The 15641-nt window shown below is 52.3% G+C and overlaps 9 protein-coding genes across 9 annotated transcripts; 3 read left to right on the top strand and 6 right to left on the bottom strand.

Moving 5' to 3' along the window:
* Positions 1-639: 639 nt before the first annotated feature.
* On the top strand, positions 640-2760 carry ASPZODRAFT_1279613 (hypothetical protein). The gene is made up of 4 exons (XM_022721881.1): positions 640-724; positions 766-1170; positions 1223-2590; positions 2742-2760. Exons 2-3 carry the CDS (start codon positions 1052-1054, stop codon positions 2562-2564), a joined length of 1461 nt encoding a protein of 486 aa, XP_022577383.1. The 5' UTR covers positions 640-724; positions 766-1051; the 3' UTR covers positions 2565-2590; positions 2742-2760.
* Positions 2761-2817: 57 nt separating this feature from the next.
* ASPZODRAFT_147038 (hypothetical protein) lies at positions 2818-3840 on the bottom strand (the record flags this gene model as incomplete). Its single annotated transcript, XM_022725221.1, has 4 exons — positions 2818-3428; positions 3481-3524; positions 3581-3712; positions 3770-3840. The coding sequence occupies 4 exons, from the start codon at positions 3838-3840 to the stop codon at positions 2818-2820; spliced, it is 858 nt and encodes a 285-aa protein (XP_022577382.1).
* Positions 3841-3929: 89 nt separating this feature from the next.
* ASPZODRAFT_104626 (hypothetical protein) lies at positions 3930-5358 on the bottom strand. The gene is made up of 2 exons (XM_022720865.1): positions 4951-5358; positions 3930-4890 (listed from the first exon to the last, which is right to left on the bottom strand). The coding sequence occupies exons 1-2, from the start codon at positions 5079-5081 to the stop codon at positions 4302-4304; spliced, it is 720 nt and encodes a 239-aa protein (XP_022577381.1). The 5' UTR covers positions 5082-5358; the 3' UTR covers positions 3930-4301.
* Positions 5359-5402: 44 nt separating this feature from the next.
* ASPZODRAFT_76179 (hypothetical protein) lies at positions 5403-6813 on the top strand (the record flags this gene model as incomplete). Its single annotated transcript, XM_022730069.1, has 3 exons — positions 5403-5567; positions 5628-5778; positions 5876-6813. The coding sequence occupies 3 exons, from the start codon at positions 5403-5405 to the stop codon at positions 6811-6813; spliced, it is 1254 nt and encodes a 417-aa protein (XP_022577380.1).
* A 198-nt stretch (positions 6814-7011) lies between these two features.
* On the bottom strand, positions 7012-7936 carry ASPZODRAFT_147035 (hypothetical protein; the record flags this gene model as incomplete). Its single annotated transcript, XM_022725220.1, has 2 exons — positions 7012-7764; positions 7844-7936. 2 exons carry the CDS (start codon positions 7934-7936, stop codon positions 7012-7014), a joined length of 846 nt encoding a protein of 281 aa, XP_022577379.1.
* A 106-nt stretch (positions 7937-8042) lies between these two features.
* Positions 8043-11367, bottom strand: ASPZODRAFT_162059 (hypothetical protein). The gene is made up of 8 exons (XM_022726555.1): positions 11138-11367; positions 11073-11082; positions 10866-11021; positions 10526-10799; positions 10062-10477; positions 9952-9956; positions 8434-9548; positions 8043-8368 (listed from the first exon to the last, which is right to left on the bottom strand). Exons 1-8 carry the CDS (start codon positions 11217-11219, stop codon positions 8348-8350), a joined length of 2079 nt encoding a protein of 692 aa, XP_022577378.1. The 5' UTR covers positions 11220-11367; the 3' UTR covers positions 8043-8347.
* An 83-nt stretch (positions 11368-11450) lies between these two features.
* ASPZODRAFT_1278953 (hypothetical protein) lies at positions 11451-12513 on the bottom strand. Its single transcript, XM_022721862.1, has 2 exons — positions 12173-12513; positions 11451-12115 (listed from the first exon to the last, which is right to left on the bottom strand). Exons 1-2 carry the CDS (start codon positions 12369-12371, stop codon positions 11682-11684), a joined length of 633 nt encoding a protein of 210 aa, XP_022577377.1. The 5' UTR covers positions 12372-12513; the 3' UTR covers positions 11451-11681.
* Positions 12514-13687: 1174 nt separating this feature from the next.
* ASPZODRAFT_137010 (hypothetical protein) lies at positions 13688-14204 on the top strand. The gene is made up of 2 exons (XM_022724190.1): positions 13688-13894; positions 13962-14204. Exons 1-2 carry the CDS (start codon positions 13765-13767, stop codon positions 14156-14158), a joined length of 327 nt encoding a protein of 108 aa, XP_022577376.1. The 5' UTR covers positions 13688-13764; the 3' UTR covers positions 14159-14204.
* On the bottom strand, positions 13893-15634 carry ASPZODRAFT_124916 (hypothetical protein). The gene is made up of 6 exons (XM_022721407.1): positions 15354-15634; positions 15105-15299; positions 14852-15042; positions 14761-14803; positions 14472-14697; positions 13893-14396 (listed from the first exon to the last, which is right to left on the bottom strand). The coding sequence occupies exons 1-6, from the start codon at positions 15585-15587 to the stop codon at positions 14194-14196; spliced, it is 1092 nt and encodes a 363-aa protein (XP_022577375.1). The 5' UTR covers positions 15588-15634; the 3' UTR covers positions 13893-14193.
* Between the last annotated feature and the right edge of the window lie 7 nt (positions 15635-15641).

Genomic DNA, 15641 nt, shown 5'->3' with positions numbered 1-15641 from the left:
GAAATCACCCAAGGTGATGCTGAGCGCGTCGGTACGAAAAACACAAATGACCGACCGCTTCCCCAGTGCTTCAACGCAAGGGAAATCAAGACACGAGGGCTGCCAGGCGCTGGGTTGAGAGGCGAGGTCCCGACCGCTTCTGCAGGATAGACGTTTAGGGAAAGTTGCCGCGTATATCCCCCGACCACACAGCCAAGGTAGGGGAGGGAAAGAGCCAGCAAAGGACTCGAGGATGGGCGGGAGAAACAGAGTTCCACGCACCGAAGACTGCCCAACAGCAGCAGGAGGGCTTCTTTGTTCTTGTGTTGTTTTTTTTTCCGACCCAGCAGAGCAAGAGGCCCAGTGTGGGTAAACAACAGGTGTTGACCTGGTGTCTTTCTTTCGACCGCTCAGTGCCTCCAACGGGGTTTAGTGCGTGCCCCTGGATCGCCGTTTTTTCCGCTGGGAACGAACAGCGGCCAGCTGCAAACAGCACAAACAGCGTAAACAGCGCAAACAGCCGCATCGGGGCTAGCAGGCCCCGTGACATGCTTATGTCATAGCATCGCGTGGAGCTAGGCAAAGCACTAGGCCCCGTGCGGACTAGTCGGCTCACTGGTAGCATGTGCGTGCGCTCAGAGGCAGTGAGGCACTCCTTCCAGACCGACTAAAAGCGATAGCTGAAGCCGGCGAGGTGCCGGAGTCTGTCACAACGCCGAAGAGAGCTGGTGAGACCAAGGAAGAGATGTCTTGAGGGAGTCTGGGGAGATACCCGCCATGGATGACCTTATCAGAGCGGAGAGCGTGGCCAGGCGCGAGGAGTCCGTTCCGGCCCTCGACGGGCATGGCCACCACGATGGTGAGCCTGGAGCAGTGGGCGGATACCGCCCGGGGAGCGTTCTCAAGGCAGTGATGGCTCGCTCGAGACGGAACTCGGTGGATTCGAAGAAGTCTGACTCGAGTGTGACGACGACATCCTTACAAGATCGCTTGTTTACCAAGTAGTTACTTGCCTCTCCGCCTTGTTCCCAAGCGAGATTGCTGATTGGTATATGGCAGGCTACTACAACAGATGATTCCTAGTGATGGGGCAGAGGATGGGGAGGATGTTCAGAATGTGGCTGTTTACAGTAAACGGCCGGGTTTTAGTTTGCCGTTGATGGCGAACAACTTCCGTCGGTTTAATGCAAGGTGGGGAGGTCTTCTAGGATTGGGATTCGGTATGGATGCTGATACTCGATAGAATCGGGGTGGTCTTTGTATTTCAAGCACAAGCCGAGAGGGTCTTTGCCTGGGCAAAGCCTACACATACCCTGTCTTTCCTCTTCGTCTATTCATTTGTCTGTCTGGATCCATACCTGCTGGTGATTCTGCCCATCATGATATTCCTGCTGTTTATCATGGTGCCGGCGTTTTTGGCTCGTCATCCGCCTCCCCCGACGGGCTCGAAAACCAACACCACACCGTATTACTCTTACCAGGGCCCTGCCCTGGCTCCGGCAAAGACCATCAAACCTGCGTCCGAGACGTCCAAGGATTTCCTCCGCAATATGGGGGATCTTCAGAATGTCATGGCGGACTTTTCTGACGTCCATGATGCAACCATTTCCATCTTTGCTCCAATCACAAATTTCTCCAACGAGACCCTTTCGTCGGCCACGTTCCTCCTGTGTACAATACTAGCTGCAGCCCTGTTTCTGACTGCACATCTGGTACCTTGGAGATTCATATTCCTGTTCGGTGGCAATGCGGCGATCATCTCGAAGCACCCCAGGTTCTGGTCCTTTGTGCAAACCCTTTTGCGGGACCTGGCGGAAGACGACGAAGAATCTCTTGATGTGCCGGGTGACCACAAAGAAAAAGAAGCCGTGGACGTCCTGGGTCTTTCTGTGCCATCTTCCCCATCCGCGACCATGGCGCTTCTCGAGAAGGTTGCCAACATCTCGCTGGATTCGTACCCCGAGGAGCGCGAGGTCGAGGTGTTTGAGCTCCAACACCGGTCTCCCGAAACTTACTCATCGTCGTCTGCCCTGTGGGAACATTTTTTATTCTCCCCCATGCCGTACGACCCGCTTTCTCCTGCGCGAATTGCAGGTGATCGCCCCCGTGGGTGTCGTTTCTTCGAGGACGTCCAACCGCCGCCCGGCTGGGGATGGAAGGGTAAGAAGTGGGAGCTGGACATAGACTGCCGCGAGTGGGTCGTTGAGCGGATTATCACCGGTGTCGGATGTGAAGTACAAGGCAGCACGGCGGAGCCCAATGGCACTGCCGGTGATGAAGTCGGTGGTTGGGTCTGGGACCTGCCTCCTGCGTCATCTGGGAGTCATGAAACTTCACGCGAGGAGGACGAGATTCCCACAACGCTGGTCTACGGGGATCTGAGTGACTCGTATAACTCTCTGAAGAAGAATGGCAAATCCCCCAAGGGGAAGAGGAGAATTCCTTCCTATTCCGCTTCTCGAGACTGGGAGGAAGGCACTGGAACAGTAGGTCCTCGAGCGATGGGAGAATGGAGGAGGAGACGGTGGGTGCGTGTCGTCCACCGGATCAGTATTGCGGATGAAAATCCCAAGAGCGGTCGCTAATGCATCCATGGCTGACGATTCTCTATGTATGTACACATATCATGATCGAATCTCATTTCTACTTATGATTCCGAGAAAGTTTTCCTCAGTCATTCATAAACAGAACTACTGTATTCAATTTGATGCAGATTCATAATGGCGATATTCATTGCTACAAGTGAACTAAAAGCTCAACAGGTAATGCCCGCCAATTTAGATATCACGCATAAAGCGTCGATCACCAAAGTCCTGAAGGAGAAATCACAAAATCGCTCTAGGACAACAAGATAACCCAACTGGTAGCCAACATCGCCCAAGCAACCTGCACGCCAGAGACATCATAAGGCCCCCGATGACCAGCGAGACTAACCCCAATGTTTGAAGACGGGGTAGCAGACGCGGCAGACTTGGTATGCATGCCCGCCGTGACAATAATAGTGCTCGTACTCACAGGATGGGTGGACGTAGACGTGACCGTCGTGGTAGAGTGGGCGCGCGACTCAGTGAGAGTGAGGACTCTAGGCGTTCCGGAGGAGGAGGAGGGTATCCCGACACTCTGAGTTGCAACAAGAGACGGGGTAGAAAGGCCGGAACCAAGATCGCTGGACATTGGGTAAGCTGCTGAGTACGGGGGTGCCAGGGGGTTGACGGTCTGCGTTGAAGCCGTCACGTCGGGGTTGATACATGCGGTGGCCGCGTCCGACGAGGAGTTCGAGGGCGTGTCCTGTCTCCTAGTAGCCAGGGGGTTCTCTTCGCTCCCGTTACCATTACCAACGGAGTCGCAGAGGATACTGCCGGGGACGGGGACAGGCTCGTTTGAGAGAGTATACCCGGTGCCGTTGAATGCGCACACAGCGTCACCACTGCTGGGGGAAGATTCGAAGCCTGCATCCAGTTATTCACCAAGCAAGTAGCATCACGCCTTGAACACACTTACAAACAGCAGCGAATCTCAAGTCCGAAGGAATGATTTGAGCAAGTCTGTATTAGATCCAACTCAGTAACGGCGAGCGAAGCGGCACGAGTTTTTGACGCACTGGATACCACAGGAGCGAACTTCCACCACAGTCGCAGAAACACAGGAAGCCATAGTTGTCGCATCAAGAGACTTGCCAATGCAGAAGCTGCCTCCTGCCTTGGAGCACACGAGGGCGTTGGTGACAGGGTCACTATGGTAGTAGTCAGTACCTGATCTGTCGAGTCCGGAGGAATCGTGGTGAACCTACTAGGCAACCTGGCCCTGGCCGCCCTGAATGAACAGAACTACCCAGAGAAAGTAGTACCACCATTCCCACATCTTGGGTGAGAATAGGGTTAAAGAGGTGTGAAAGATATTACTAAATATGAGATAGTAGGAGTAAGGTGCCACAGATGAATGCTGATACTAGGTAATAAGGGATAGTGAAAAGGTTAGAGACAAAGGACAATCGAGGGGAGAAAGAAAAGAGAGGATAGAAAGACGCGTCTAGTGTTTGCTTCTACGCATGTGGCAGCTCTTCTTCATCAGTAGATATGATTCTAGAACCACCCTTCACTAGCCTAGAAACTGAAACAACCCCCCAGGTATTCACCGTGGGGAAGAGAGAGAGAGAGAGAGAGAGAAAGAAGTGATGAAAGAAAGATGGATTGCAATATGTACTCAAGCCTAGGTATAGTCAACCCTTCCCCTCAACACTAAAAGCACTTTTGACACAAATACCATCTACAACGCCAGATTCGCCCAAAGGATGCATAAAGACCAACCAAGCAAAGCCGTGGTTAAGCATTCGCCTGCTTCCACTTGCGGACTCTGCGACGCAGATCCCCCTCGGTCTGCTGCATGGGGTTCATCTTCCTGTCGCGGCTCATTGCGCGGTAGTCCTCGCCGTACTTGTCGACCAGGCGCGAGATCCATTCGTTCTCTCGCTGGCTCTGGTGCCGGGGCTTCTTCTTCTGAACCGCCGCGCTCTCCCTGGCGGCCTGCAGCTCCAGCTTCCGCACAATGGCCGAGTCTGCGGCGCTGGAGCGCGACGGCATCGCATCCTCATTGTCCGACAGATCGTTCAGCGGGTCGTTGAGCGGGTTCGTGCGTCGCAGCTTGCGGCCAGCGATCTCAATCTCCTCGTCCTTGTCGTCGTCGCGAATCACCCGCAGGATCTTCCCGGTCTCGGGATCCCTCTCTACCCGCGTCTCGCCGAGGCTGAGTTTGGTCGATGTCTTGATACTCCCGGTGATGTGCAGGGAATCAGTCACCTCCTCGGTCGAGCCATCATCCTTGGCTCGTTTCTCGACTCCGCCCGTGGGGGCATTCAAGCGGTGGACTAAACCCAGTCGTCGATAGTTTTGCGTGAGAGTCTGGTTTCGATCCCTATTGTCTCCTTGTCAGTTTACTGCTTAATTCTGCTGCTCGATCGAGAATAGATCATACCAATTCTCTGCGATAATGGCGTTGCCCAGCACGTTGATTTTCTTGTTGCCATTCTTCAGCGTGCCCCTCTTCTTCGACCGGTTCTTCGGCAATGAAGACCGGTTCTTCTTCTTCTGTATCTCGCGTCCCATCTTGAAACTGCCACAGCACGAATCGGTCGGGTGAATACTGATGCAATATCGTCGTTCGTTGACCGTCGTAGAAAATCGTCTTATCGATTTCGCCCAAACTTTTGGCTGTTTGCATTCCTCCTTGGCGTGTTTGTGCGAGCTACCCAAAAACAGTTAGGCTCAAGACAGCGCCGATGCTCGGGCCTTTTTGTGGTTGCTCCGTAGTTGCTCCGTAGTTGCTCCGGAAGTTGATCGCTCCTTCCCCCCCCCATCCGCAGTCACTCCGTCACCCATTCTCAGTCATCACCGACTCTCGTTGCAGCTCTTGCAGGGTCTTTCCGAATGGCGTCGACTTTTGCTTCTGCAGCTCGCCGGTCGCTGCTGACGCTTACCATTGGCCTTCTGGTCTTTGGCGTGCTTGCAGCCGCTAGGAGTGCTAGCCCCGATGCGCAGGCGGGGATCCCAGTTGGGGAGCTGTCTGTGGCCCAGATCGAAGAGGAATTGCAGGTGCGTGATGCGTGGCTTCTTGAGTTGCAGTAAGGCAGCGTGGATCTGACTAGACGGCAGAACTGTCCGCTGGTGGAATCGCTGAACCAGCAGAAACGGGCTGCCAGTGAGGGGACGACGAGTTTGCTGGCCCAGATCTTTTCTGTTCTGTTTCCTGGTAGTCCTGCGGTCAATTCCATTCTGGCTACGTTGTACATTTCCGGGCCCCCAAGTATGCGCTCCCTCAGCTCCAATTGCATGCTGTCAACCACGCAGTAGTGGCGCGATGCGTAAATGTGATGCATCAAATTGACCGGGTTCTTTTTTAGACTTCCTGCTCGCACTATGCCCACCCAACATCGACCCATCATCTCTCTCGGTGATGGTTGCGTTTGCAGTGGGTGGCCTTCTCGGCGACACGTTATTCCACCTTCTTCCCGAGATCTTCTTGGGAGAAGACGCTCACGACCATGTGCGATTTGTGATGGTTGAGCCGAACAGGAACCTGCTCCTCGGGGTAGGGATCATGGTCGGCTTCTTCACGTTTGTCGCCATGGATAAGATCCTGCGGATTGCTACTGGTGGGGAAGGCGGACACGACCATTCTCACGGTCACAGCCACCACGAGGCGTCCTCGGCTTCTGCAGTGACCACCGGCTCCGAGTCCAAGGGTGAATCCGAGCAGAAGGGATTGAAACAACGTAAAGCCACTGCGGACGTGCCAGCTCAGCCGTCGGCGGAGAAAGAGGTCAGCCAGAGTGTCAAGCTGGGAGGCTACCTGAACTTGATTGCGGATTTCACCCACAACATCACCGACGGGCTGGCGCTGTCATCCTCGTTCTATGCGTCGCCGACGATTGGCGCCACGACCACGGTCGCTGTGTTCTTCCATGAGATCCCGCATGAAGTTGGCGATTTCGCCCTGTTGATCCAGTCTGGTTTCTCCAAACGCAAGGCCATGGGCGCCCAGTTTGTCACCGCAGTCGGGGCCTTCCTCGGCACTTTTATTGGTATTGCCGTGCAGGAGTTGGGCGGTGCCTCTGCAGCCGACAAGGCTTCCTCGGACACCTTTGTTGGTCTCTGGGGTACCAGTCTGGCATGGGGCGATATGCTGCTCCCTTTCACTGCCGGTACTTTCTTGTACGTCGGCACCGTCGCAGTGATTCCGGAGCTGCTGGAGACTGGCCCGGACAGGAAGGTGGAAATCCGGAAGACCATCACCCAGTTCTTGGCTGTTGCGGTGGGCGCCGGTATCATGCTTGGGTGAGTTTCCTCATTCAACTAAACATTCTTACTTGCGGGACTAACCTCGACAGAATTTCTTGGGACTAGACATAGATGGATATATGGATTTCTCATTGGTACATACAGGTCTAAAAAATAGTTGGTAATTATTTCTATCGCATCTATCTCTATCTCTATCTCTATCTTTATATCTATCTGTCTATACATCTATACCGTCTATCTATGCCGTGACCTCGCGCAAAAACTCGCGGACCAAGCGATCCTCCTCATCAATGAATGGCTGCACGACCTCCACGCCCCGGCGCCTCTCCTCGTCCAGGCGCTCGCTGGACCAGAAGATGTCATCAGAATCAGAGCTTTTCTTCTGGGTATTGAAATTGCACCCTGATGCACTGCCGTTCACTCCATTTGTCTCATTTTCGAACAGTCCATACCCCGCCGCCTCAAACACATCCTTGGGGGGGACGGTATACCGCCCCTTCTTGACGACATACTTGCTAATCGACATGGCGAGGAGGTTCTTTTTCATGAAATCTTCGCCGTCGCCGGTCTGCTTCTTTCCCGAGCGAGCCGGTTTGACGAACCACGTCACAATATAGATCCACTTCTGGTCCCAGCCCAGCACCTTCGAGCGCACCTCGTACTTCATATAGGGCGGGATCTCGCGCTTGAACGCCGTATACACACTCCCCAGGATAATCGCCAGCCTCCCATTCTTCTTGCCTTCTTTGGCGAGCTGTTGTTCTAAAATGCGCGTTGCCTTGACGGTAAGCCCGCACATCAGTTTCGTCCTCGACACGTCCAGATCGGAGAAATAGGTGGAATTGGATTTATGCATGTTGTAATCTATCTCCGCGAAGGGGGCGCGACTCGTCATGCTTGCAGGTTCGAATATCTGGCTCGCTGGCAACTTGGGAACAAAATGGGGTGGGTTGTGCCAGCCGTTGGCGAAGAAGTAGCGGAAGACGCGGACCTGATCGCCATTAGTATGAAAGTAGGGGACTGGGATACGGTTTCTTTTTTTTTCTTTTCTTTTCTTTTCTTTTACTTACATGCCATACAAGAGGCAGGTTCTTCAGATTCAGGAGGGCGAGGGCGATTGCCGCCGCTTTCCAAGTGAATAGGGAGCCGAGAAGGTCCAGCATCGTCTTACTGTATTATTGGATGGATCGATATAGAATTGATAGAACCGAATTGAACAACAAGCAATGAAAGAGAAAAAAAGGAATAATATTAGAATTATTGTTTTTTGACTTGAATCTCAGATTAAATCAACAAGTTGCCTCGATCTTTAAATTTTCTTTTTTTCCTTCCCGGACCACCTGCTTAGAAGGGAAATGGTCCGTCTTGATGAACTGGGTACCAAGACTTGAAGTTGAAGACGAGATTACATTATTGACATTCTTGTCCCCGGCATGGAGTAGTTTACTGCAGTCTTACAGGTTACAAGATTGTCTATGTGACCGGTGTAAATTAGCAAGTCTATAAATCGACGCCGGATGAGAGAAAAAAAGAAGAGAAAGAAGAGAAGAGAGCGAGTGATGCGCGCAGCGTCATCATTCGTTATAATGGTATACCTAATAGTAGTTAGTTGGATTGTTTTTCATGAAAAAAAGATGTGTTCAAAGCGAAGGGAGCTTACAAAATAATCCGGCAGACCATACGAGCCGTAACCTAACCTGCTTGCCATCTTGGCGAAGCCCTCTGTCTCGACAAGATGGTAGAAGGGGAAGGCGGGGAACATGGCGCCGTCGCGATGGACCTCAGCCTTCACCATGAGGGCGGTGCCGCCTACGCCGTCGAGGGGAATGACGCGCTCGGGCTGGGGTCTATCGGTGTTGGCGAGGTAGGCCATTAGGGAGCGATAGGTGGGCATCTCGGCGTAGCCCTCTAGGAGGATCTCGTCGGGGCCCATGGTGCTTGCGAGGTCACGGGCGACGGCGGAGTCGCGCCAGGAGTTGAAATCGTAGGGGCGGATATCCTGTTTCCCGGAGTCGGAGTTGTAGTAGCGCTGGAAACAGTTCGGGACGATGACCGGCAGGTCGTGCGAGGTTAGATCCTGGATTAAGGTAGGGGGTGTCTCGATGATGTCGGCGTCGAGCCAGAGCACCCACGAGGTGCTGGGGCCGAGGGTGGTGAAGAGCAGACTGTTGCGGGCGCGGCTCATTGCCTCGCGACGCACCTTCTGGTTCTCCATCTTGTGTCTTTCCTTTTCGTCCTGCGAGGCCAGCGGGGGGGCAAAGTCCTGGCGGAGGATGGTGATGCTGGCGAACCGGTTCTCGAGATGGCCCGACTGGGTGCGGGCGATGGCCTCCTCCAGCGCCGTCAGGGCGGCGTTTCCCTCCCGGTTCTTGGGGATGATGAATCCCAGCGAGATCAGCTCGTGCGGATAGTTCAGCTGTTCCAGGTTGTCCCAGTATTCCTGGTAGAAGCGCGCAAGCGGGGTCAGCACCAGAACGCGCTCGCCGTTGGCGATCGAGTCCGGGGTGCTGGTCAGGTTGTTGAGCTGGTAGTGCACGACGGGCGGGGGGGAGTTCTTCTTCGCATGGCTCTTGACAAACGGTTTTGTCGGCGGGGAGAGCGGGTTGGTCGCAGCGTCATTCTTGCGACGCTGTTGCTGCGAGCTCGAGGACGAGGACGAGGCCGAGGACGAGGACGGGGTGAGGAGGAAGCAGAGGAAGCCAAAGGCGAGCAACGCGGCGAGGAAGAGAGTGATGGGACTGGTCCGACGCATCGAGCGTGCCACAGCCATCGTGGCTGAAGGGTGAGGAGATTGGCGAGGGAAAGGCAGTCGAATCGAATCAGAGGTTCATTCTGAGATACACTCAAATCATGAATTAATATCGTATAATGGGAGATCCCAGAAGAGAGAGGAAGAGAGAGTGTGTAGAAATTATCAGGAGGTTGCGTTGCATCCGTCTTTCTTTGGGCCAACCAACAACTTCGGGATGTCTTCAAGTAACTCAAGCTTTGGCCGGAAAGGACACGCCCACCCATCATTGACTGACATTCGATTCTTTATTATTGAAATGTAACCATGAATATTTTTCTACTGAATAATATGCAACACTTTTTTATGATTCTATTATTCAGAGCTATTCCACTAGTTGTCCTTGTATCTACCGCATGCGGATGACGCAAGCAGCGCTATTCTTGACACCAAGTCTCGTCTATTCGTCCATGTAGTATGTAGTATATACAAAATCGCTAATCACAATCTACTGTCTAGTGAAAATAAAGAAAAGAGGAAGAAAAAAAAAACCCCCCTACGGTAACGCCCGCATGGCGGCCTCAAAGGCGACGAGAGCCATGGCGTTGGCGGGAAACGCGCGCAGGAAACAAGGGATAAAGCCTCTCCAAAAGCCCATGAACCCGCGCTCCCTTGCGACGGCCACTGCAGCGTCCTTCCAGCGGCGGAACTGGCGCTGCCCGTCGCCGAGACTGCCGCCCAGGGGGTCTGTCATAAACCGCTGCTTGACCACGTCGGAGGGGTACGAGACTATCCAGAAGACCTGGGCGGAGATGCCGCCGGCCCAGAAATTGATGACGGGGGCCGATAGCGAAGTGTTCTTCTTCATGTAGCGGGACAGGAGGTCGTAGGATCCCCACCAGAAGAAGAAGAAGGAGCGGAAGATGATCGTTGCGCAGAGGCCGCGATAGATGCCTGGCACACCGTGAGAGGCGTACTTTTTTTATTAGTAGGAAAATATATATACTTGGGGTGAGGTTCGTACAATCTTCTTGATACAGTCGATCGGCCCACTGTACATGCGTCGACTCTTATCAGCGGCATACTGGATCTGCAACCGGGCCTTGACATGCTCGACGGGGGCCGCGACGAAGCTGACCGTCGTGCCGGCCATGACGCCCGCGATGCCATGGCCAAAGGTGGGGAGAGAGGTCAGATCGGTATCGTGGCTGGAGAAGGGCATCAGGGCGCGGAGGTGAGGTTTGGAAAAGATGTTCTCGTGTACTAGGCGACGATAAAACGTTAAAGAACCAAGCATTCTAGAAAAGACCAAGAGTTAGCATAGGTCTTTTTTTTTAAATCTGTGTTTTTTAATCTGGTCTTACACTGAATCCATGACCATCCATCCGACCAGCGGCGGCGTGGCCCCCTTGTACAAACCCGCGACGCCTTCCTTCCGTATCGTCTGCAGGAGACAGTCGAGCGGACCCTTGAACTGGGCATCTTTGCTTGTTTGTAGACGGACCTTGACCGTGTCGAACCTGACTGGTTAACAATCGGCATCATCAGATCTGCCAGACTCGAAGACGTACGGATGGCCAACTAAGCATACAATTAGCATACTCGATCACATCAACCCACTAGATACAGTACTTACCGCTCAGCTTGGCGATTCCTGAAAACACACCCGCCGCAAAGCCCTTGTAGTGACTCGAGCCCGAGCTACTTTCTTGTGACATTGTGCGTTTCTCTCTCTCTGGATCAAGAAAAAGTGACAGTCGGTCCGAGATCGGCGGTGAGTCAATATTGGCGATAAGAGGCGGAAAGAAGGAATAGAGGCAGCAAAAGGCGGTAAAGGGTATACGGAGAGGAAGAGAGGAAGAAAATGAAAGTAGATTCTTATAATTATGAGTTCTATCAGCAATAATTAGTCTTTTGGGGATGGCAGTTCAGTGTGGATGCCCCCGCAGTCGGGGAGCAAGGGAGATCTCCGGACCATAGGGAGTCTAGGTATAACTACTGGATAGTTACAACTTAGTGGTACGGGGTACAGTTGACACTTCCATGTAGTACCTATAGAACAGTACTAAGATATGCTATATAATGAGGGTATAAATACAACACCGGCAATGCATAAGAAAATAAAATCAATCTGCCCAGGCCATCGCTTTTTACTCTGTCTCTAGTTCTCCACCATAGCGCTACCAACCGTATTGGCCCCGGCTGGTTTTCCGGACATGCGGTTGCTGTTGCTGTCGCGCCCGGTCCTTCTCCCGTACAATCAGCATCTCCACCACATCTGGTGACGGGGCGTTGGAAAGGTAGTGATGACCAGCAGCACCAGGAGTTGACGTTGACCCCCGAAGGATACCACTGCTGCTGTGATCTCCCGCCGCGAGATAATTGCCCGCCTCCTCGAGAGCCAACGGGGTGACGGGTCCAGGGCTGCGCAGGGGATCCAGTCTGGGCGCCGAGGGGCTCAGCGAACGGGGACCAGAGGGCGTGCGTGGGAGAGTGATGCTTTCGACCCATTCGCGGTACGAGGTGGCCGAGGTGCGGTATGTGGCTGCAGCAGGGGCGACAAGTTGGCGGGACTGTCGCGGAGAGGAGGGCGGTTGTTGCTGTTGTTGTTGTTGTTGACCTCCTCCTTGTGAGATATGGAGGGTACTGTTAACAACAGGCACAGGGCCATTGTTCACCGGGTTGATGGTTGTAGCCGTCGAGGTGGATGCCGACTGGTAGACAGCCGGGTGGAAGCGAGGCAGCGTGCCGAGGTGGAAGGCCGGGGATTTGGTCGACGAGCGTGCGTGAGGCAGCGACGGCGGCGGTGAGGGTCGAGGGGACGAGGGGGAGTGGGAGGGCGACATGAGAAGGGGGGAATGGGAGTGCATTTTAGATAGATAGATAGATAGATAGTACTCTGTACTAACTACCTAGGTAGTTATATGGTGACAAGAGGTGTAGGTGTAACTGTGCCTGACAGAGTGAATGACAGAGTGACTGCCGGTAACCGAGACAGAAAGTCAGGACAGGAGGCCTCGATAAGGATTAAATAACAATCGAAAGGTACCTTGTACCTTTAGGTAGGATGAGACGGATGGGTGGGGTGACCAGGATCAGCGAGTTGCAGTCTGGGCTGGGAGGAGGAGCGGGGTGGAGAGTAGGAGAGTAGGAGATGAGGAGAGAGAGAGAGAGAGAGAGAGAGAGGAGAGAGAAAGGATCAGTGGGACACGTGTCAGGCGTGCATGGAGAGGAGAATGAGAGGATTAATTTACAGGGGAAAAAGAAAGAAAGACAAGTAAGGAGGGAGGGGATTAAATCCATCGAATTATTCGTAGGAAGATCCGGAAATGAGGAAATATTTGGCATTCTCTATCCAGGCTGTCAACCAAGCCATAACGTCATTGCGGGGATAGGAACGGATTTTGAGAAAAGAATAAGCAATAGATAATAAGAAATAGATAATAAGAAAATAGAAAATAAGAGGGCAGATAAATATAGAATAACAAAGACAAATTTAGAATAAGATGTAGATATTACTACTCTGTACTCAGTAAATACACTGTACGACTCTCCTATGTTTAGAACAAAGAATGACTCCAGATGAAACAGACGTCTCATGGTTGGCATCCATGTGTCGATGCAAGGGATGAGCAGAATCAGAGGAATTGCCTCTTCGGAGTACGGAGTACTCCGTAGAGAGTCGTATTTCATAACTGGATATAGATGAGTGATTAAGTAGAACTGAATAAGTACAATAATAATGTCCATCAATTTACTACTATCTTCATCAGTGGTGCCTCAGGCAGTAATAAGGTTCAATTCAGAGGCATTTAGTAAGAGGTATTTCGTACCATATTATACAGAGTACTAATATCAGGTAACTATCTTATCTTACTCTTTCCTACTGATCTATTTAGAACTTCCTCACTGTCCTCTAACATGAGTATAGTCTTTGATCGCAAGAATGCCTCAGGTTACAGAGAAGTTGCGTCATCCTTTTGTCGAGGTACAGTCCTATCAGAAATAAGTCTATAAAGTATATTATATATACAATATATTCGTATATATGTAGGTCTTTACGGTAGTATATACCCATAGATGAATATAAATATACCATATGTTAAGTCCTATACCAATATAACTGATACAGAATCATAGTCAAGCAGCCGATAGCCAATGACGCATAATGACATTGAAGGCAAATCAGCATCCATACATCTACTCCTCCGCTACCTAGGTACACTCTTCTACTCTGTTTCTTGACATCAAAATCAATCAAAGATGTTCTACAAATCTGCCGACCGCATCATATTGGAAGACAACCATATCCTCTCGTGCCGCTGCCGCGACAAAGACGGGCAAATGAAATACGCCCGCTTCGACCTGAACACATGTATCGGGAATAACAACGGTATCTGACTCCTGCAAGTTTTATTTATAATCTTATTATACATTCTCATTCATGGGGTTTTCTATAGGCCGCTTCCATTGGAACGGACACGACTTCACAAGCAGCGCGTCGCAGATCCATCTGACTCTCGAGGGAAACGACCGCGCGCCGATTCTGCACGCGCAGCTGAATGATCGGCATGGGAGCCAGCAGTCTGCGTCGTTGAACCTGGGCGACTGTCTCAAGAATGTCAATGGGAAGTTGGAATATATGGAGTGCTGGTAGAAACGACTTTGAATATACAAAGTTATATAAAGTTACTAGGTCTCTTGGGAACCCATTATCAAAGTCAGTATCGAATGAGCAACCTGTGCTGCGGCAAGGGTTGTCGTTTCTCCCGCCGTGTCGTAGATGGGAGACACCTCCACCACGTCGCCACCGATGACGGGCATCCCGTGCAGTCCGTCGAGGATGGAGAGTAGTTCGCGGGATGTATACCCGCCTGGCTCGGAGGTTCCGGTGGCTACATAGTTAGTATTTAACGAACAGAAAAAAAAGGCATAGACATAAACAGAGAGAGAGAGAGAGAGAGAAATACCCGGCGCGTATGCAGGATCAAGCACATCGATATCAACGGAGATGTAGACTTTGGAATCTCCCACCCGCTGCTTGATCCGATCGACGATCCCGGTGACGCCGATCCGGTCGATATCTCTTGCCGTCACGATCTCGAATCCACAGCGGAGGTCGTTGCGCAGGTCACCTTTTGGGCGCAGGACGGGGGCCCGGATCCCGACGTGGATGGACGAGTTGGTGATGAGGCCCTGTCAGTCAGAACTGGAACGAAGGTTTCATTGCATATAGTGAGATAGTATATCGTGAGATACCTCTTCGTGAGCGATATGCAAAAAGGTCCCATGATTGATTCCTCTGACAGGTCAGCTTCTACGTATCATGTTGTAGATGGCTGATACCCACGCGTAATGCGAGACACCACCGCCCAGGACATTCGGATCCCACGTGTCGATATGGCTGTCGAAATGGATGACCGACACCTCTCCCCAGTGTTGATACGTCGATCGCAAAGCCGATAACGTCGTGGTGTGGTCTCCCCCCAGCGTGATGATTCTAGGCACGCCGCCTGAAGGTGTAGACCGAGAGGACACAACCTGAACCATCCGTCATAATTCATAATCGTGCAAAATAGTTCCAGTCGTAGGTGGTAAGGTACCTTATGAGCAAGATCCAACTGCTTGAGGGCAATGGTATTATCCAGAACCGTCAAGGGGGCATCCCCACAGTCCACGATCTGCGCCCAGCTATCCAGCACATCTTCCCCCGTGTAAACGCTGTATCCGCCTAACCGGCGAGATCCGAGCCGAATCCCTGTAGGTCCGTACCGGGCACCGGGACGAGCAGTAACGCCCTATTTTAGGATTAGCATAGTTCCTGCAGGTCTACTTGAGAAGAAAAGGAGTACAGTGTCGAAAGGTGCTCCTAGGAAGGCAACATCGTAGGATTCATTCGTGTTGAAGCAGTTGAGATATGGTAGGCGGGCGAAGGTGGTGAGGCCGGAGAATTGGCTGCCTGTCACGATATCGATAGGCGTATCTGATAGCACTGCCGGGGAGAGCGGGGATTGCGCGAGGATCGGAGGGAAGGTGATTTCCCGCGCGAGGGAGAGAGAGAAGAAGAAGAGAGCGTATTTGAGCATCTCAGGCGAGCAGTTCTTTTCGATAATTGCTACTGCTTTTGTGAGGGTGAAGCT

Source organism: Penicilliopsis zonata (assembly GCF_001890105.1).
Source record: "Penicilliopsis zonata CBS 506.65 unplaced genomic scaffold ASPZOscaffold_25, whole genome shotgun sequence".
Taxonomy (NCBI): Eukaryota; Fungi; Ascomycota; class Eurotiomycetes; order Eurotiales; family Aspergillaceae; genus Penicilliopsis; species Penicilliopsis zonata.
Note: the sequence above shows the minus strand (reverse complement) of the source record. Positions and strands in the feature narration are given on the sequence as shown.

Excerpts from the sequence above, each read along its gene's own strand:
- ASPZODRAFT_1279613 (XM_022721881.1), top strand. The coding sequence starts at position 1,052 with ATGATTCCTAGTGATGGGGCAGAGGATGGGGAGGATGTTCAGAATGTG. Across the intron at positions 1,171-1,222 it reads TTCCGTCGGTTTAATGCAAG|AATCGGGGTGGTCTTTGTAT; the intron begins GTGGGGAGGTCT and ends GATACTCGATAG.
- ASPZODRAFT_104626 (XM_022720865.1), bottom strand. The coding sequence starts at position 5,081 with ATGGGACGCGAGATACAGAAGAAGAAGAACCGGTCTTCATTGCCGAAG. Across the intron at positions 4,891-4,950 it reads GCCATTATCGCAGAGAATTG|GGATCGAAACCAGACTCTCA; the intron begins GTATGATCTATT and ends AGGAGACAATAG.
- ASPZODRAFT_162059 (XM_022726555.1), bottom strand. The coding sequence starts at position 11,219 with ATGTCACAAGAAAGTAGCTCGGGCTCGAGTCACTACAAGGGCTTTGCG. Across the intron at positions 10,478-10,525 it reads TCGACTGTATCAAGAAGATT|TACGCCTCTCACGGTGTGCC; the intron begins GTACGAACCTCA and ends TAATAAAAAAAG. Across the intron at positions 8,369-8,433 it reads ATGGTCTGCCGGATTATTTT|GTATACCATTATAACGAATG; the intron begins GTAAGCTCCCTT and ends AACTACTATTAG.
- ASPZODRAFT_1278953 (XM_022721862.1), bottom strand. The coding sequence starts at position 12,371 with ATGCACTCCCATTCCCCCCTTCTCATGTCGCCCTCCCACTCCCCCTCG. Across the intron at positions 12,116-12,172 it reads AACCATCAACCCGGTGAACA|AACAACAACAACAGCAACAA; the intron begins ATGGCCCTGTGC and ends GAGGAGGTCAAC.
- ASPZODRAFT_137010 (XM_022724190.1), top strand. The coding sequence starts at position 13,765 with ATGTTCTACAAATCTGCCGACCGCATCATATTGGAAGACAACCATATC. Across the intron at positions 13,895-13,961 it reads ATGTATCGGGAATAACAACG|GCCGCTTCCATTGGAACGGA; the intron begins GTATCTGACTCC and ends GGTTTTCTATAG.
- ASPZODRAFT_124916 (XM_022721407.1), bottom strand. The coding sequence starts at position 15,587 with ATGCTCAAATACGCTCTCTTCTTCTTCTCTCTCTCCCTCGCGCGGGAA. Across the intron at positions 14,698-14,760 it reads TGCATATCGCTCACGAAGAG|GGCCTCATCACCAACTCGTC; the intron begins GTATCTCACGAT and ends TCTGACTGACAG. Across the intron at positions 14,397-14,471 it reads TGATCCTGCATACGCGCCGG|CCACCGGAACCTCCGAGCCA; the intron begins GTATTTCTCTCT and ends CTAACTATGTAG.